Source organism: Trematomus bernacchii, unplaced genomic scaffold (genome assembly GCF_902827165.1).
Source record: "Trematomus bernacchii unplaced genomic scaffold, fTreBer1.1, whole genome shotgun sequence".
In the NCBI taxonomy this organism is placed as follows: Eukaryota; Metazoa; Chordata; class Actinopteri; order Perciformes; family Nototheniidae; genus Trematomus; species Trematomus bernacchii.
Window position 1 is genome coordinate 9,268,803 of NW_022987851.1, and position 20,610 is coordinate 9,289,412.

Sequence of the window (20,610 nt, forward strand, 5' to 3'; positions counted from 1 at the left end):
GCAGCTCCTGCCGTACCCGTGTGTTTCATATAAAGTATTAGTTGTTTAATTGATGGAATGCCATGGAAAGAAAATAGTAAGTAGGCTATAAATGTTATTGTTCTGCTAGAAAAATATCGTATTCATGTCAGCAAATTCTCAAAGTATAAACCCAAACTCTCTTTCCATTTTTCCATCCAGTCATTCATTTTGACAGACAATGACAGGCGAAGGCACAGCATGGATTTGGTAGTAGTGCGGAAATCATGCGAGAGTCACGACTTTGGGTTGTGCATACATATATGTGCATACATATATCCTTCTCTAAATCTGTGTCTTTAAAATGTGTTATTATTTTAGCTATTTTCAGGCTCTGTGCAAACTCATACTGCAGATTTAATCCGATTACATTTGGTTCATACGTTCTAAAGACTTTTAGGGTAAAAGTTATTAAAATCTTGCATTTGTATTAGTTGCTTTAGCTGTAGCATGCTAAAACAATGTGTACAACTTGCCATAAAACAGAAAGTTGGTGTAACTCCAATGTACATTTTCCAATCAGCCCCATATCTCACATGCATGATAAGGGTTCAGGCCTATAGTCTTAACACCATCTGCTGACAACAGGAAATCAGCATTATGTGACACACACCATGCATGCAAATTACATTAAGAAATGACATTGTCAGCTCTACACTTGATATAGAGCAACATGTTGTTTGTTGAGCGTCACAGGTGACACATGAAGTGGTGCAAGATTTTCAATATATAATTTCAACTCATCACACTCAAATGCCAAAGCTGTTGGTCTCAAATGGTCCCATCAATAAAACACAGCGGCCACCAGTAACCCAAGGAGAGCCTGGATGTGCGAGGACCCATTTTGTGTTGCATACAGTTTAATACATTTTAACTGTGTGTTTCAGGGAAAAATATGTGTCCCACATCTGTTGCCTGTGTTGCTGTAACCCTCCTTTAAAAGGACAAACTCCATGTGAGCCGCTCACTCTGCTTCACAATTATTACGGGGTAGTGATTAACACAGAGGTCAACCCATCAACACAAGAGGTGACCATGGCAACAGTCTTGGTTTCATGCTGAAATCCGGGAGAAGAAGTGGCGGTGGAGAGGGGGGGAGGCAGGGGGCAGAGCTCGCCCTCTTGCTCGTGCTCATTTGCTGGGCAGAGGAGTCGTGACTAACCAGAGCCTCCCCCCCCCCCCCTTCCATCTGTGTACGTGCTGTCACTGACTCACTATCAGGGAAGGAAGGGAGCAAATAAATGGACTCAATAAGAATAAAAGGAAAAGATGTCTCCACTGTCTCCTTATTCGTGGATAGCTGATTGGGTGTTGACTGGATGTGTGTGTGTGTGTGTGTGTGTGTGTGTGTGTGTGTGTGTGTGTGTGTGTGTGTGTGTGTGTGTGTGTGTGTGTGTGTGTGTGTGTGTGTGTGTGTGTGTGTGTACGTGCGTGCGTGCGTGCGTGTGTGCGTGCGTGTGTGAGGCATCTCAGGTCTTTTGTGTTTGATGTCAGAGCAGCACTGATCAGAGCCGGGGGGGCTCCATGCTGCGCTCTGCCACCTCGCTGTTCTCGCATGTTGCCACAGCAAACACTTGGATCACATGTCTATTTATCGCCGCCACGGCTGGAGCCATCCATCACAGCTGGAGCCACGGGGGCACCTGTGGGATCAGCAGCGACTTTATTTAGACCCATTCTCACCCCCTCCCCCTTCTCTTGCCTCCCCCCTGCACGCTTGGTCCAGCATCTCCACCACTGCTGACCACAAAACCCTTTCAAGTCTCCTCATCTTACCGCACCTCGCCCCGCCGGTCACACACATCAGCACAGACTGAAATACACTACTCTAGCGTTACAAGCCAGCAGAGATCATCTTAAAGATTTACACAGCATGTTTAGTTTAATAATCATTCTCATAAACTAATCATCAGATAACACTCTGATAATCTGTTGACGCTTGGACGCTTAGCTTGTGCCAATATTTCCAGATAGTCGCCTGCTTATCTTCAGCAATCCTTCTGTAACAGTCTGAATGGGATGTCTGTGCTCATAATCTACTTTATGGATTGAAGGATCTCTGCTGCCTATCAGAAAGTGTCATTTCTGAACAGTGCAGGTTATTGAGTGTCTGTAGGTTTGAGGGATGTGTAAAGGATGTTGCGGTTAAATCACCGTGGCTCGCTTTGTACTGTGGAGCCCATCAGTTATCTTGTGTTACAGGCGGTCAGGCTTAATCAATGTCACTCCCCGCCTCATTCAGAGCAGACAGCTCCTTCTGTACGTGGCTGCAGGTGCTTGTTACTACGGCGATGCTGTCATTGTACACTTTCAGTCTCCATGGCAGCCATATTAAACAGGAGAGTCTTCCCAGAATGCCTCTGACTCATTTGACATTTCACTCTGAACCCCATGTCTTTGTCTCCCCAGCCTGCAGCACTATCTGTATCCCTTATCTCTCTATCCATGTTTAGCTCACATTTCACTCTTTACATTCAAGGTTACCACCTTTTTTAAACATCTACCATCCCCTTTTTTAACATCTAACATCCCTTTTTTTCACATAGTTTACAGACATTTTCTGTCACCAGCATTTTGTCTCTTAACCCTTAGATGCACGAGTGACTGGACCCTACACTCTTCCATAAGTGGGTCTAAAAGGACCCGTATTAGAATAATATGTGTTTTTATGCAATTTTTGTCATTTTGGTTAAGAGAAATCTCTTGTATAATATTTAGTATTATATTTTGGTTCACACTAGAAATATTTAATATTTAATTTTGCACTATTTATAATTTTAGAAATTTCTTTTACATTTTGAAAAAAAACGTTTTCCCATAGGAATCCATAGAAAATGCATGCGGGTCAGTTTTGACCCACTTATTTGACCCGCTTGGGGTACTAATACAAGAACTACAATTTCTTAAAATGTAAATTAAAAATGTGAATGGCATGATATCCAAAACATGTTTTTTGAGGAATAGCTGGAATATAAAATGATACAATTCTTTAATTACAAAGATACTTCAAGAAAACCACCTCACCGGGTCCAAAAAGACCCACTTATGGAAGCTTGGGGTAGTAATACAAAAACTACAATTTCTTAAAATGTATAACATTTAAATTTAAAATTAGAATGGCATGATATTCAAAACATGTTTTTTGAGGAATAGCTGGAATATGAAATGATAAAAAAAATGTAATTACAAAGATACTTCAAGAAAACCACCTCACCGGGTCCAAAAAGACCCACTTATGCATCTAAGGGTTAAAAAAATATCAGGTGAAAATCAATCAGTTCTTATTATCTGATGCATAACATTTCAAGTTGATCGTTGAAGATTTGTCTAAAGCATTGGCACCAGTTTGCACCACCTGGTTCTTCTGCCGGTTGTTTCCAGTTGATTGAATTTGCAATGTAATTAGGAGTGACTCTGAGGCAAGGGCCATGGGTTTATGGTTAGCATAATATCACCCTCAGGAGCCCTCTGAAATAGGATTGACTTCGGAAGGCATGTCTAATTATGGTTTTATACATGGATATATTCACAAAAAGCTGCACAGATAGCCCTGCTGCAGTCTTGATGGTCTCAAAGTTGTGAGCATATAGATGTGAGAATATCGAGCTGTTTCCTCCAGGGCATGGCATAATGAGATTTGAAAAACAGGCTAAGGAACAGACTGTATACTGGTTTTGGCCCTTAACATTTAAATTGGTAATGTGTGCATTTGTGTGAGCATTAAACATTTAGATTATGACTGAAATTGAGACATTATTGCCTGAGCCACTGCGGGGTATGATCCAATTTTTATTGCATCTTCAACTCTGAGTTTGCTTGCTGAGTTTTATGAGTTCAAGACCTGCAACATGATCACACAGGCTCTGCAGGCATTCAAATAAACAGTTATACTGTATGTGAAGTTACTGAATCAGGTCACATGTACAGCTGTCTGTGTGCTACGAGGTGTTAGATTTAATAGGCTTTACTAGCAAATATAACAAATTAGTCTTTGTGTGAGGTTTGGTGTATCAACACTAAATAAAGAAGCCAGGAAGTTAAATTGCATGTGATGCCCCACGAAAAAACATGTTTCTATTTACTGGAGATCCGCACTGAAAAAATTAGCTTTTTTAAACTTACTTCTGTTACAGGTATGGTTCACATATTGATTTATCCGTCATAGTAATAAATAATGTACAACTAGAAGAAGAATCTAACCGACAAGCAGGGCCGTACGGTACCATTAACAAAACTAAGATCATGTCCTCGGGTAATATTTCTGAGCATTCAGGGGTCATGACATATTGAATTTAAAGGCAAAGTTTGAAGATGAATGTGGTCAGAGTAATAAGAGGGTAGAAAGTGGGCTTTAGGTTTCTGGCCTGAATTGATGTTGTGGCTGGTGTAATACCATTGCAAGATATTCTCTAGTTTTGATGTGTTTCAAACTGTTTTAAGCAAGAACATAGTGAATAAAGGTGATTTGGTATTATCCAACAGAGTAACAGACCTATAAGAGTAGAAAAAAGCTTTGGAAAATCGAAAATACAACCGTTAAACAAATGAATGGGAGATTGTTGTGATTAGTAGCCCTGCTGAAACAGTAGTGTGCTTACTTGGATAGATAATGCTCCACTTACTCTTGAGATAAAACCATCAGAAATATATTTTAGAAATAGTCAGATTTTCAGATGGTAACGAGATCTGTTGTTCTGTAGTTGCATTCCAACAATACTTTTTTTGAGAGCTTCTTAACCAGGGGTATGGGGTCCCCAGGGGTCCTTGAAGTAGTTCCATTCCCTTAAAAGTGGGGAATAGTTTTCCACTCTTTAATTCACTAAAAAGGTGAACCAATGTGAATAAGACAAACTACTCTGATCATAGGTTGCACATAGGAGCCTACTTGGTCTTAATGATATCCAACAATTCAAGATTTTCAGATGGAGGTCCCTGAAAGTAAATCTTCCCAATGTTGGGAATCTTCACACAAAAGAGTGAAACACTGGCCTTGCCCTTGCATAACACTGACCTTGCCTAAACACAGCATGAACTTTTTTTGCAATGCTCATGAAGGCTTCTTTACAGGCTTAAAACGTGCATCCTCCAATAGAAAATAAGCTACACTCTCTCCTCCTCCTCCTCCTCCTCCTATTCCTCCTCTGCGTGGCACGGATCACTCCTCATACCGAGGCTCCCTGTGTGTACGCCGCTCCTGTAGAAGCAGGAGGATAAACTGATGGCTCGTATTTCTTTTGACTTTCACGTTATGTTGTTTTGTGTCGCTACTGTTGCGGTTAGTTTCCCGCCCCCTGGCTTGTCGCCATCCCGCTGGATGTCTGTGAGAGAGGATTGACTGCAGGTGAATGTCCGGAGTGTGAGAGCAGTCCTCTGGATTGATGCTGGCGGAGAACACGCTTTGAAAAAACCTCCATCACCGCACGACTGAGTGTCCACTGGTAAATTCAGTTTTATATCTGATGGAGGCAGTTTATTTCTGTCATTTTTACCTCAAATAAGATACAAAAATAACTTAAATTGTATATATTTAAAGTATGTTGTATAGGCATTTATTTTCCGGTTCAGTTTCCTGATGTAAGATGGATGAAATTGAGGAAACGAGCGCACCTGCCACACTTCTGTTTAAAGACGACAGGTCGCTTAATTTCATCGTGTTGTTCAAACTAAGACATAATTTACTCAATAATTATACGAAACCTGAACTTGTTAACGCACGCGCACGAGGACAAGCAGCGCGTGCAACAGCTCATCATAACTGATCAAACTCGTGAAGTTTAAAGCTAATATATGATATCAATAAATATATAAATATTTTTTTAGTTTGCTAAACAACAACTGCATTTATTTTCCTGAGGAAGATACATAATGTCCTGTAAACAGGTCTGTCATAGTTATCTCCGCCAGGCGTAAGCCTACGGGTATCATGTGTGTGTCGAAAGCTAATCTTGCATTCTATTAGACACAGCCACCAAAACATTTCTGTGTACATTTGTGTGAATGTATGCTCAATGACCATTTGAGTTTGTTGCAATTTAAAATACAGTAGGCCTATCTGGAAAAACAATTGTATTACTATATACTGTTTTGAATACTCCTCACTTTTCTAAACTGGGTTTTATGGCGACTACTTAAAGGTGGGGTAGCCTATGTAATTTTGGAGAAACCAGCTCGAGTGCGCTAGAATTTGAAAGTACACAACCGGAACAAATCTGCCCCTTCCTTCAGACTTCCTTACAGAGCCCCTCCTCCAACACACACGAACGCGCACATGACCAATGAGGGCACGATATAAGTTTGTGCACAGAGCGCTACGGCTTCCACAGATGAATTTTTTTAATGTATTTATTGTCAAAGCATTTCATATATTCATTGCTATCGGGATGTTAAGAGCATTCCATGGAATATAACAAAAAGTGTTTCTGAAATAAATTACATACCCCACCTTTAAGTAGCAAAAGGCATTTCCGACAATTTAATATACTTAAAATTGTTAAGCTCACCGGTAGCTACAGGAGTGAACTCACAATGCTGAACACAGGACGATGAAACAGAGCTTTTGAGGTAGAAAAAGGTTTATTAACCAAAAACCTTATATAGAGTCAGACGAGGGATTAAATATCCAATAAACCCAAAGCCAGGGTTTGTTAACTGAGGTGGTGCGGATATGCACGGAGATACTCTGGCGAGGAGAGCCGGGGGACCAGAGCTGGTGAGAGTCGACAGGAAGGAGCTGGTGTGCGTGGAAGCACGAAGGTACACTGGCGAGGAAAGCCGCTGATCCAGAGCTGGCGATAGTTGACAGGTTGGAGCCGGTGTGCGTGGAAGCACGGAGATACTCAGACGAGAGGTACGTGGCTGGATGTGGCAGGCAGAGGAGTAGGCAGATGGATTCTGACGGAGAACACAAGGGTTAGATTCGGCAGGAACACAGAGAGTTAGTTTTACCATAAACTACATGTACCAAGTCGAATTACCAGCGAGGTGAAACGACGAACTGGTGAATACTGGATGAGAGGACCGGGCATATAAGCAGGTGAAGGTGAGTAGTGTAATCAGGATGATGAGTAGCAGCTGCGGAGGTGAGTTGGCGGGAATCAGAAGTGGGTCAGCCACACCCAGCCAGGGAGACAGACACACAGACAGACAGAACGAACATAACAAACATAAAACAAAGAAGAGAAGAAGGAGGGAGATACTGTAAATCCTCACAGTACCCCCCTCTCCACGGGAGCCTCCTGGCGACCACCAGGCTTGTCAGGGTGTGCTCTGTGGAACTCCCTCACCATGACAGGGTCCATGATGCGTGACCGAGGCACCCAGCAACGTTCCTCCAGGTTGTAACCCTCCCAATCAACCAAGTACTGAAAGCCCCTGCCCCGGCGTCTGACATCCATAAGCCGACGCACGGTGTAGGCAGGATGATCATCGATGACTCGGGGGGGAGGAGGGGGAATGGTTGGAGGGCACAGGTCACTAGTGTGGACTGGCTTGATCTGGGAAACATGAAAGGTTGGATGAACCTTCATGGATCTGGGGAGTCTCAAGCGGACAGCAGAGGGGTTAATAATGCGCTCAATGAGGAAAGGCCCAAGGAACCGAGGGGACAGTTTCTTTGACTCGGTGAGGAGTGAGATATTTTTGGAAGACAACCAAACTGATTGTCCAGGGGTGTAATGGGGAGCGGCATGTCTGTGACGGTTAGCTGACCGTTGATTCCTGGTAGAAGTCCGGAGGAGTTCTGAGCGAGTGTCCCTCCAAATCTTACGGCACCGTTGAATGTGATGCTGGACAGAAGGAACTGCCAACTCACTCTCCTCCTCAGGAAACAGGGGAGGTTGGTACCCTAAGGAGGCTTCAAAAGGAGAGAGAGCAGTTGCAGAAGACGTGAGTGAATTAAAGGAATACTCCACCCAGGGTAGAAGGGAGCTCCAGGTAGATTGATTGCGATTGGCAACACAGCGGAGAGTAGATTCCAGGTCTTGATTGGCCCTTTCAGTTTGACCGTTTGACTGGGGATGATAACCAGAAGTTAGACTGACCGATGCACCAAGTGAATGACAGAAATTCTTCCAAACCAGAGAGATGAACTGAGGTCCACGGTCGGAGACGATGTCAGCCGGGATTCCATGCAGGCGGAAAACATGCTGGGTGAGAAGTTGACCGGTCTCCAGGGCTGAGGGAAGCTTGGGCAGAGCTACAAAATGGGCACATTTGGAGAAACGGTCTACAACTGTTAGAATAGTTGTGTTTCCTTGTGAGGGAGGTAGGCCGGTGACAAAATCTAGTGCAATATGAGACCACGGTCGACTTGGGATAGGAAGGGGCTGGAGCAATCCTGCAGGTCTCTGATGAGAGGCCTTGCTCCTAGCACATGTAGTGCAGGCTGAAACAAACTCCTTAGTGTCCTTGTCAACTGTTGGCCACCAGAAATGTCTCCGGAGAAGAGAGAGTGTGCGGTTGGCACCAGGATGATTAGCGAAAAGGGAGCTGTGGACCCACTGCAGGACTTGAGAACGGACAGAGTTGGGGACAAACTGACGGTTTGGCGGACCACAACCAGGGTCCGGTTGCTCCAATAGCGCCTCCTGGATGGAGTTACTGATCTCCCAGGTGAGGCCACCCACAACACAGCTCAGGGGAAGAATAGAGTCAAAAGACGTGACTGGTCCCTCAGACAAAAACGACCTGGACAGGGCGTCGGGTTTAGTATTCTTGGAACCAGGACGATAAGTTAGAGAGAAGTTGAAACGACCAAAGAAGAGGGCCCACCTGGCCTGTCGGGAGTTTAGCCGTTTAGCAGACTGAATGTACTCCAGGTTCTTGTGGTCAGTCCAAACCAGGAATGGCTGCTCGCTGCCCTCGAGCCAGTGTCGCCACTCCTCCAACGCCATCTTCACCGCCAGCAGCTCTCTGTTGCCCACATCATAATTTCTCTCAGCTGGGGAAAGACGGCGAGAGAAGAAAGCACATGGGTGAAGCTTATTGTCTGGCCCTGCCGTCTGAGACAAAACAGCGCCAACCCCGATGTCAGATGCATCTACCTCCACCACAAACTGCTTGCTTGAGTCTGGCTGGATGAGTATGGGGGCAGATGTGAACAAGGATTTGAGGAGAAGAAATGCCTTGTTAGCATCAGTAGTCCAGGTAAACTTGATCTTGACAGAAGTGAGACTGGAGAGTGGAGCTGCTACCTTGCTATAGTTCCTGATGAACCGGCGATAGAAGTTAGCAAAACCCAGGAACCTCTGCAGCTCCTTCCTAGTAGTGGGGACTGGCCACTCGGAGACAGCTAGGATCTTTCCTGGATCAGCCTCCAACTTGCCCTGCCTGATGATATATCCCAGGAAGCTGACCCGCTCCTGGTGAAACTCGCACTTCTCAGCCTTGACGAACAGCTTGTTCTCAAGCAGCCTTTGCAGCACCTGACTGACGTGGTCCTGATGTTCCTCCAGACTCGTGGAAAAAATCAAGATGTCGTCAATGTAAACGAACACGAATCGGTTAAGGAAGTCTCGTAGGACATCGTTAACCAGGGCCTGGAAAACAGCGGGGGCATTAGAGAGTCCAAAGGGCATGACAAGATATTCGAAGTGACCAAGGGGGGTGTTGAAAGCTGTCTTCCACTCATCTCCTTGGCGAATTCGAACAAGGTGGTAGGCATTCCTGAGGTCGAGCTTGGAGAAGATGGTGGCACCTTGGAGAGGTTCAAAGGCTGAGTTTATCAGGGGAAGTGGGTACTTGTTTTTAACTGTAATGTTATTTAGCCCACGAAAGTCAATACAGGGTCGGAGAGATTTATCCTTTTTGTCCACGAAGAAAAACCCAGCACCCAGAGGAGAGGAAGAAGGACGAATTATCCCAGAAGCAAGAGAGTCACCGATGTATCTCTCCATGGACTCTCTTTCAGGCCGAGACAGATTATAAAGCCTGCTGGTGGGTAAAGGAGCTCCAGGCAGCAGATTGATGGGACAATCATAGGGACGATGAGGAGGGAGAGAGAGAGCTTTCTCCTTGTTGAAGACCCCACTCAGGCTGTGATAAACTTCAGGAACACCAGACAAGTCAACTTCAGCAGAGACACAAGGAGCAGACTTAGGTTCGACAGGGACGGGAGGCACAGCAGACTGTAAACAGTGAAGGTGGCACGACTGGCTCCATTCCATGATTCTTCCTCCGGCCCAATCAATATGTGGATTGTGGGTGCGAAGCCATGGGTATCCAAGAACCAAAGGGGTTGCTGGTGAGGAAATAACCTTCAGTTGAATCTCCTCTCTGTGATTACCAGAAATAAACAGGGTTAAGGGTTGTGTCTGCTGTGTAACCTTAGAAATGCTTTTCCCATTTAAAGCATATGCTGTCAGAGGTTCTGTTAGAGTTTCCAAATGTAACCCCAGCTGTTTGGCTAGTTCACAGTCCACAAAGCTATCCTCAGCTCCAGAGTCAACGAGAGCAGAAAGGGGCAATGTCTGAGCGTTGAAACAAAGTCTAGCAGGAATCAAAAAACGGCTCAAAATTGGGGCTACAATAGGTGTAGGAAGCGAACTCGTCAGGACCCCCAACTTTACTGACGAGCCCTTGCGTTTGGGCGAACAGGACAGCCAGAGAGGATATGGCCACCCCTTCCACAGTACAGGCATTCTCCACACCTAATACGTCGAAGGCGCTCCTCAGGGGATAATCCAGTGCGTCCCAACTGCATAGGTTCCACCATAGCAGAAGTGGGCACGCGGGTTGGTGAGGTGAAGCCAGATGGTCCGGACACAGAGGGAGCAAACCTGGGAGAACTGTTTGGCTGATAAGGCAAAGCAAAAGGAGGACGCTGCGTGCGCTCCGCACGGCGCTCCCGCAGCCGGCTGTCGAGACGAGAAACCCAGGAGATTAAGGATTGGAGGTCAGCAGGCTCCTCTCTTGCAGCCAGCTCATCCTTCAGTTGATCCCTCAATCCCCTAACAAACACAGCCCTTAAAGCCGCCTCGTCCCATCGGGCTTCTGCCGCCAGTGTGCGAAACTCGATAGAATAATCTGCAATGGTTCGAGTTCCTTGTTGCAGATTCAACAGACGATTAGCAGCTGAGCCAGAGTGTTCAGGATGATCAAAAACAGAGGAAAAATGATCCGAAAAAACTCCAAAGGAAAGTGTATTGTAATCCACAGAAGAACTCAATGCTTCGGCCCAGGTTAAAGCTCTTCCACGAAGCAAACTCAACATATAGTTAATCTTAGTTCCATCAGAGGAAAAAGACACGGGGCGCTGGCGAAATACCTTATTGCATTGAAAAAGAAATCCTCTGCATTTCTCCACCTCTCCGTGGAAAGGCTCAGGATCGGCAATGGGGAAGTCCCGGCATGGAGTGGAATCCACAGGTGGATAGGAGGAGGCAGGAAGTGTACCAGAAGACGTCAAAGCAGAGACCTGAGCAGCAAGGTTTGAGACGTTTAGAGCCATGGATTGATTGCTCTCCACTAAGGCTCGAATCATCTGCTCATGATGGCCCAGAAGATTTCCCTGATGGGAAATGGCGTGCTGGACTGAGGCGGGATCCGATCCGGCATCAGCGGAGCTCATAGTGACCAGTTCGTACTGTTAAGCTCACCGGTAGCTACAGGAGTGAACTCACAATGCTGAACACAGGACGATGAAACAGAGCTTTTGAGGTAGAAAAAGGTTTATTAACCAAAAACCTTATATAGAGTCAGACGAGGGATTAAATATCCAATAAACCCAAAGCCAGGGTTTGTTAACTGAGGTGGTGCGGATATGCACGGAGATACTCTGGCGAGGAGAGCCGGGGGACCAGAGCTGGTGAGAGTCGACAGGAAGGAGCTGGTGTGCGTGGAAGCACGAAGGTACACTGGCGAGGAAAGCCGCTGATCCAGAGCTGGCGATAGTTGACAGGTTGGAGCCGGTGTGCGTGGAAGCACGGAGATACTCAGACGAGAGGTACGTGGCTGGATGTGGCAGGCAGAGGAGTAGGCAGATGGATTCTGACGGAGAACACAAGGGTTAGATTCGGCAGGAACACAGAGAGTTAGTTTTACCATAAACTACATGTACCAAGTCGAATTACCAGCGAGGTGAAACGACGAACTGGTGAATACTGGATGAGAGGACCGGGCATATAAGCAGGTGAAGGTGAGTAGTGTAATCAGGATGATGAGTAGCAGCTGCGGAGGTGAGTTGGCGGGAATCAGAAGTGGGTCAGCCACACCCAGCCAGGGAGACAGACACACAGACAGACAGAACGAACATAACAAACATAAAACAAAGAAGAGAAGAAGGAGGGAGATACTGTAAATCCTCACAAAAATAAGCCTTGGGCAACCTAGTCTGTTGCAGGCAACATTTTGGCCTTTGTCATGGCCAGAACATGGACATAGAAAGGTGGTGTTATGGAGCCTCTCAGACTTATTTTAGACCTGCTATGATCCATTAACGTTACGCATACAAGCTGAATAAATACCAATTTGTATTATCTTCAAGGACATCAGAGTGAGATTCAACTGACACCTTGAGACACACTGGATCACAATTTCCTTCCATACATACACTTTATGTGGTCCAATTGTCTTCAACAGTGTTTATTTTATCTGACCATCAGATCTCAAAGATATTCAATTTCATATCAAATATGTCAAAAAAAAGCATTAAAGAATCTAGAGCGTTTACATTTTTGGGCCTTTTTGCTTAAAAAATATGATAAATAATACAAAATATTTTATTAATTTTAAAATTGAACCAAAGTGGTTTCAGTTCTGTTATATTCATTTCCAGTAACACCAATTATAGGTAACAAGTCTTTAAAAAGGTATTGAACATTGTGTCATTGTTTAAAGTGGAGTCACTCCATTCATCCGCTTCATCTGTCGGCTGCAATGATACTGGCTCACACAGAATAAACGTCTCTGTGCATGGTAATATGCCTGGAAAAAAACAAAGAGAAGAGGAATCATTTGTATGTGCAGCAGCCACACAGTTTGGTGTGCTTTACTGTACATTTGTGCACTCACCATCTCTCACTACACAACACATGGCCCTGTGTGTCAGACTCTCATGTTTGTGCCTGAGGGGTAACATTGTGCAGTCGCTGCTGTTTGCAGGGAGGTGCCGAAGCCAAACCATGTCCCGGTGACCAGAGGAATTCTTCCCTGAATTTATTTTGAGCCTGCCCTCTGTTGAACCCCTTGCAGTCGACTTGTTTTCTCATTTTTGCTGTGTCATGTTGCTCATTTTCTTCTCATAATTACTGAGGCTCCCTTCTAAGAGATCACTAACACTGAATAAAAATATTCGGTTTTGGTTTGAGAAGTCCAGTTCAGGTCCGTTTGAGTTGATGTTTCACCGTGAGGTGAGGGTTGCCTTCAGGTCTTGCCTTTCTAATTTTCCTGCAGGTGGGTCGCGTTTCCTATTTGTGTTAGTGGTGGTGTAACCGGACCGCAGAGGCCTCTCTCAGAGACGGAGAAGTGTGAAAGCAGATTTGGGGAGGAGGGGCCACCTGTTGACAGCATGATTGAGTGGGCAGTTGTTTTGTAATATTTAGAGAAGAAGAAGAAACATGCACATGGGGGGGATTTATCTCTGTTGTCTCTCGTGTTTTTAATTTTTTTTTATTATTCCTCATCCCTTTCTCCAACATTACAGTAGATTCCTCTCTCTGCATAATCCTCCCTCCCCGCTCCCTGCAGCCGCTCTCCTGCCCTGCCTGTGGTATAAATAACAACCATGTTGAGGAAATCTCACCAAAGCCCGGCTCTGTGGTGCATCAGCATTTGGGAGAGGGCCGGGGATTATTTGGTTCTCCTATCTTCCTCATCTATCTGTTGACAGTCTTACTGTGGTCAGTGGGTTGCTGTAGCAACAGAGTTTGTACTGTATGTCAGCCCATGGTTTATGTTATCTATCTTTATGAAGCATTCATTGCATCGACTGTGCATCATCTCACTGAAACAGAAGGGGTCTAGCAAGCAGGACATCTGTGTGGAGTTTTTTTTCCGTTTAAGCTAAATGTCACAGTTATGGTAGACCGGTACCAGACTCTGATCCAGATTCAGATCCCTCTGCATGTTCTTATTGATTTCTCTTTTCCTTTTCAGTTTGTAAAAACAACCAAGATGATAGGAGTTTTCAAAGGGAAAGAACAGCAACACACTGTATATGTTGTTGTAAGTGAATTTGCAGAAATATATAAACTTCTAAATGCACCCTTTTCTTAAAAAAGTCACCTCTTTCTAGATAAATCCATAAATCATTAGGTTTGTTAGTAACATTCAAACCTGTTGATGTCTTTAAACGCTCTGTTATCCTTAGTTAAAAAAAAATAAATAATTAAGAGTACTTCATTTACTGTCCCATAAGAAAGAAAAATCAGTTCTGATGTGGTTTGTGGTAACACTCGTCTCTCTGAGTCTGGATCCCTGTAATTGTTGTCTCGTAACCAGTGACGACAGTGCATAGGAAGGTGGATCGTGCCAACCAATTCAGAGGCAAAGTGCAGGGGGATTGAAAACAGAAAGCAAGCCAGAGAAACTGTTTCTGAATAAGGAGGGATGAGGGTGATGTTTCAGCCTTGATCCTTTTTGTTGTTGTTAGGAAGAGATGAAGAACATGGTGAGGTGACAAAGCTGGGATCAATAGAGGAGAGTGCAGAGGAATGAAGGGGACAATGAAGCAAGGAAGCTCCACACCATGGAAAACCATCGAAAGGGTGAAAAAAACCAACATGTTTTTACGGCATTGCATTAAAAGCATGTTGTCCCCGACCTTTTTGTCTTTCGACCCGTTAAAACAAAGCCATATCTACTTGTGACCATTTGAATTGAAAAGGTACTCATGGGGAGGGGCACTTACTGTCTCGGCTGTGTATTTGCAGGTGACAGCAGGGGATCAGGTGGTTGTTTTTCTGCAGGTTGAGTTCTAGTTCAAAGTGTCTTGTTTGCTAGAATGTAACAGAAAATGAAAGACCTGCCGGCCAGACTGGTGCACGAGGTGTGGATGACGTATGACACGAGCGAGCAACAGTGTTAGAAGTATCTCCCGGAGCTGTGGTCGCTGTGCTGATAACTAAGTGTTAACACAGGAGGCTGTTTCTATCAGAAAAAAGCTAGAAATGTCAGGTGACGATGCACATAATATCTTTTTATTCAAGATCTCTCGTCTTCATGTTGCATCTGTTGCATCTTTAACTGAAGGTATCCCTATTTGGATATAGAACAATTGAATTAGATACATATACTTTAGCAAAGTGCTTATAATGATGTGTTCTATCAGCACACTTTGGTGTGATAATATCGTGTATAATTACTTTCCAACCTGCTGTTTATTTCCATCCAAAACGACTTCAAAAGCACAGACAGGAGAGAGATGTAATGTGAGGGCTGTGGATGGATGAACATGAGATGAGGTGAGTGCATGCCCATGGGGGGTCTGCGCTCACATGGCCGAGTCTCTCTAGCTGAGGTACAAACAAAATGTCTCCATCTGTGGATTCATGAAACGCTCTGATGAAAGACTGGAACAGCGGGTCCCAGCCGAATGTTTTTTGAATTAGTCAACTTTTGTGTCTAATCTTTAACTCTTTTGTACGCCTGGGGTTTTTAAGTTTAAAGGCTGACGAGTAACACTTCCTGGAACTGCCTCAACACAATGCCATCCAAATAAAAGGATTGGAGAACTATTGTTTCAGCACTTGTTTTGCTTCCAAACAGTGATGTTGTTACTCTTCCTTGTGAAGTGTTTGAAGTGCTCGGTCTACAGAGAAGCAGAACAATGTTTTATTTAGATTGAAAGTGAAATCTGTTTGTGTGTTACAGGATCTGGCTCGCTGCACTGCTATGACTCTGAGCTGCTGAAGATTTTGCTTTAAAAAAAACATTTTTCTCCGTCCTTCTCGAAGCCTTCTTGATTTCACGATGGGTTCCCGCAGCCAAGGCTTCTTCCACCACCACCACCATCGTAGCTCCATGGTGCCCACTCTGGTGCCGCGGCTCCTGTCTGAGAACGGCAGCCTGTTGGGGAGCATCGCCCAGATCACCCCCAACCTCTTCCTCAGCAGAGGGAACGTGGCGTCCAACCGCAGCCTGCTGCTGTCCAAAGGCATCACCTGTGTGGTCAACGCCACCATCGAGCTCCCCAACTTCAACTGGCCTCACATGGAGTATGTAAAGGTCCCTCTGGCCGATATGCCCCACTCCCCCCTCTCGTTGTACTTCGACAGCGTGGCTGATAAGATCCACAGCGTGGGACGAAAGCGAGGGGCGGTGCTGGTGCACTGTGCGGCGGGGGTGAGCCGCTCCGCCTCTCTGTGTCTGGCGTACCTCATGAAGTATCACCGTGTCTCTCTGGCCGAGGCCCACGCCTGGGTCAAAGCCCGCCGCCCCGTCATAAGGCCCAACGGCGGCTTCTGGCGCCAACTCATCGAGTACGAGAGGAAGCTGTTTGGTAGAAACTCCGTAAAGATGGTGCAGACGCCCTACGGGGTCATACCTGATGTTTATGAGAGGGACCGCAGGAGCCTGGCTCCGTACTGGGGCCTGTGAGATCCACAGTGTGGAGAATGAGGAGGAAGTGAAGTTGAGCCCTTTGGCCCTCCTGATCTGCAGCTTCATGTGTGTTCAGGACCGGCTAAGTGAGACGTGTGTAAGCGTACATCTGTTTAAGGCTTATTTAAAGAATTTTGGTGGTCTTGGGATGGAGGGAGTTTTTAACCAAACACTGGTGGTTTAGGCTGTTCCAACCAGTCACCTCGATGTAGTCTTTGGACAGGAACAATGTGACTCTTGATCAGGACCACAACAATGTCAGCGTGGATATCGGTGCTGTCTATCTCCCGGTCCTTCTTTTTAGTTCCACTGTAGGATGAGCCCTCGGTGAAGCTGTTCTCTGAGCTCTGCAGCTCTGACAGTGAAGTGACGGAAGTCCTTTTCCTGACGTAATGATGTCATGTGTGGTGGTGTTGTCCCAGTTCTGCAGTAATCTTTAGTGTGAAGGGCAGCAGCGTTCTCTCAATGTATGGTAGCATTTAAGAAACGTGTACAGAAAAAATATTGACAAATGATTTTATTGGAATATAATGACGGTGAGGAACAAAAAGCATTCTTTAACTGAATATTTAAAGATGTTATTATACCTGCCTTTTTTAAAGGTGAATATCTAGAAGTCAAAGGTTAGGTCCTGTGTACCACAGGGTTGACTGTTCCATCCTGTGAACACACTATGTTATTGTAGTGCTTTTTGATGCTGTTTAAAATATATATATATATATGCCGCCTCTAGGGGAACTGGTAGCTCTATGATAGATGCTTTGAAGATTATTTTTCATCCCACTGTTTTTGCCAAAAATATCAAAGCATTGGTTTTTGCTCTAAAAGAGGGATGTCAGAAGCTGAAGGTCCTACATCTGCTGTCTTTTGTTGGTTGACATTTTTACTTTGCTGCATGTCCCGTTCCAAAATCCATAATTACTGTGCACTTTAAAAAATGAATACTGCAGTAAATCACATTACACCCTGTTATCAAGACTTAAACCAATATTATCACCAAAAAAAGTAAAAGATGCAGTGATTCATGCTAGATGTTACATTATCTTCCTGTTTGAGTGGCAAATTCTGCATCAAACATATTGTGTAAAAGATATGTAAAGCCGAGTTTTATGTATTTTAAATCCAGCATCGTGTACATCAATGTTTATGTGATAGCAGTCTTATTTCTTTCCCGCTTCTGCTGGTGCTTTGCTGCGTCTTGTGGCACATTACCGCCACCAGTAGATCAGTTGGAAAATACTAAACCTTATGCAGGATTGTGTTTCATGTTGCTTGTGAAAGAAACTAAATACTAGTAATATCCACAGTTAAGCTATAATTGAAACATTGCAAATTTGGAAAATAACCAAAAAGCACAAACTAACCAAATAAATATGACTCTAAACAACAGCCACCATTGTCTTATATGTTTACCAGTAGCATATTCAAATGTATCCTAGCTGCCAGATTTAGCTCTTCACAAAAACCAAACAAGGACTACTTTTTCTGTATGTGTGTGGTCCAGAGCAAATTCACACGCTTCAGATAATGCAATGCTACGTGAAGTGGTTGATGTGACGCATTTAAAATGTTTTTAACAGTCCAAAAGATATAAGAGAAAATGTAGCAATTGATGACGTTTTAGAAGCTGAAACAAGCGATAAATGATTATAGAAATTGTTTAAAATCATGAATTTATTTTCTTTCTGTTGTACTAATCTCACATCATTTTATCACATGACTATGACATATATGACTGTATGGGTTAGGTTTGTATGGTAATTAACCATGACTCCTACCTACACTGCAGTAAAACATCACTGTTGGGTCATCTCACATAACGCAGCAGTAATGTTGACATTTTCAGAAACAGAGAGATCAGTGCAACAATGTTTGTTTTTTTAACAATGCCATAATGTATTACGTGTCATATTACAATATAAAAAAAGAAAATAAGTTTAGGGGTGATTAAGTAGGATACAGATGATCTGTAATCTGTCTCTAATGTTTTCTTTCCCCAAGACAGTCGTATTAAAATACTAAGAAAAAAACGTGTTTCTATTTTCTTTTAAAACTACTTTCTGAGATTTCTTCACATAAACAAACTGCAGCATTTTCTCTGCCAAGTGCCTCTTAGCGTTTGTTCTACATTGCCATTTCCCGAGAGTTTTTTTTTTTCAGATGTCAAAAAGCCTGTCATTCATTTTCAATGTCTGTTTCTACAGAGGCATATTATTGATGAGCTTCATTTAGCTAGTGCCCACTCTTTCTGAAGGACATGCTGAGTGGTCCACAATGAATGCCATTACCCAGACTAGAGAGACATCAGTCTGACCACAGCAGAGATGCACTGCAAGCGATAGGACCAAATTATGCACTTCAGTTCACATACTATTAATTAATAAATATTTAAAACTTGGGTACATATGAGAGGTTTTCAAGGCATGGTCAACGCTAAAAGTGAACACATCCTTCAGAAGCAGCAGCAGCATATTATTATCTATCATTAAAGCATTAGGCAGAGGTCTTTGCATCATGGTGGGCTTCAGAGGCCGAGCAGAACCAACAACTCTGATTGTGGTTGAATAGATGACATTCAAGACAGCAGCAACTCAACAGGAGGCAACAGACATGTGAGCTACACAGAAATGTTATTTAAATAGCTTATTTCCATCACAACATATATATAAACAACCAAAAGCTAAAAAAAAGAATACATGTGTTTAATGTGGTACACCTTTTTGATAACGGATGGGTCATTCATTGATTTTACAAAAAATATTTTAATTGAATTTTTTTTGGGGGAAAATTGCATTAATAAATAAAATGGGGGATAATAGAACATGTCTGTAATCATATCAGCACTAGTCCAATCACAAAAAGCGAATATGAACATCTGCTTTAGCTGCAATGAATTACTGAATCGGGGCTTCTCTAGGCTTCAAATTATACGGCCTTTAATTATTCACTATAATCGGCAAGAGCTACAGCACTACTCCCGTTTAAATATGTGTAAATCCTGCATTTCCATCTAACAAGGCTATACGCACAAGGCCAGTTATTAATATTAACATGCTACTTTCACGGCTTCTACCATTTCAGGCTTGCCGCCATCGTTAGTTCTAGTTATAATTTGACAACCTTATTTGGCCAGAGCAACATATGCTGCAGGATGTGATTCAAAGTATGTATTTTGTAGGGAACAGACACAAAGAGAATAATGATGATTATTTGGATGCCAGCTGCACTTGGAAACCTTAATAAAAGTCCCAGAGGAGAGTTTGTAAATGCTGTTAGTGCTACAAATATAGATCATGAAACTGTCCAATTGAAGCAGTGATAAAGAGCCCATAACTGAGAGAAAATATGGCCGTAAAAGAATTCAAAAAAAGCTTTCCAGCCAGATAAGGATCATCTAAAGCACAGTGGGAGACGTTGGCTCATACAGTCTGTTGTGTGGGGAAACATTGTTCCTCAGTGAGCTGCTTGTGTCTGGGTCCATTAATGGTGAAATCGAGGCATCATAAATCTACTCAAGTGTCACCTTTTCGTGCTTTCTTTTAACAGTTTTTTTATTGTTTCTTGTGTTAAAGATTAGTTTCCCTATTGTCAGCAAATCCCAGGAAAGACAAACAATGAATATAGGTGAGTACATGTTATCATTATATCTTGATTAATTGGAATCTTGTAATATCTTAAAACAGCAGGTTTAAAAGAAAACATATAAAATCTGTGGTTCAATTGCAATGTTATCAGTAAAGCAAGAAGCTACTCTTTTCACAAGATAAAGACAATGTTGAAGCGCAGAAGCAGCTGCTTTTAATCAATATTGTGATTGACTATGGGCGTGAAATACCAAAGAGCAGCAGTCGATACCGCACAGTGGGCCATCTCTTCAATCTCGCTTCTCCCCAGAGTGATAATGATAACAATAGATGTAAAGATGACAGGCCCGGGCGGTCTGCATTTCCAATTACACAGCTCTATTCAGTAATTGATTTCAGCATTTGTAATTTTCTGTAATCCCGGCGTTCACCGTGAGAGTAGAGGAATCCATTTTCTGCAGGAAATGAATTA

General features: G+C 43.6%; 1 protein-coding gene and 1 long non-coding RNA gene across 5 annotated transcripts; one reads left to right on the plus strand and one right to left on the minus strand.

Moving 5' to 3' along the window:
* Positions 1 to 5,204: 5,204 nt before the first annotated feature.
* dusp14 (dual specificity phosphatase 14) lies at positions 5,205 to 18,584 on the plus strand. 4 transcript variants are annotated; one of them, XM_034113122.1, is made up of 2 exons: positions 5,205 to 5,456; positions 15,826 to 18,584. In XM_034113122.1, the coding sequence occupies exon 2, from the start codon at positions 15,925 to 15,927 to the stop codon at positions 16,549 to 16,551; it is 627 nt and encodes a 208-aa protein (XP_033969013.1). In that variant the 5' UTR covers positions 5,205 to 5,456; positions 15,826 to 15,924; the 3' UTR covers positions 16,552 to 18,584. The 4 variants fall into 4 exon arrangements, with proteins under 4 accessions (XP_033969013.1, XP_033969016.1, XP_033969014.1 ...); XM_034113125.1 differs by having other exon boundaries at positions 5,213 to 5,456; positions 15,909 to 18,584; XM_034113123.1 differs by lacking the exon at positions 5,205 to 5,456 and adding an exon at positions 14,564 to 14,720.
* Positions 6,573 to 7,083, minus strand: LOC117468818. Its single transcript, XR_004554520.1, has 2 exons — positions 6,993 to 7,083; positions 6,573 to 6,909 (listed from the first exon to the last, which is right to left on the minus strand). It is a non-coding gene; the product is annotated as an uncharacterized LOC117468818 (long non-coding RNA).
* Positions 18,585 to 20,610: the final 2,026 nt, after the last annotated feature.

Excerpts from the sequence above, each read along its gene's own strand:
- dusp14 (XM_034113122.1), top strand. The coding sequence starts at position 15,925 with ATGGGTTCCCGCAGCCAAGGCTTCTTCCACCACCACCACCATCGTAGC.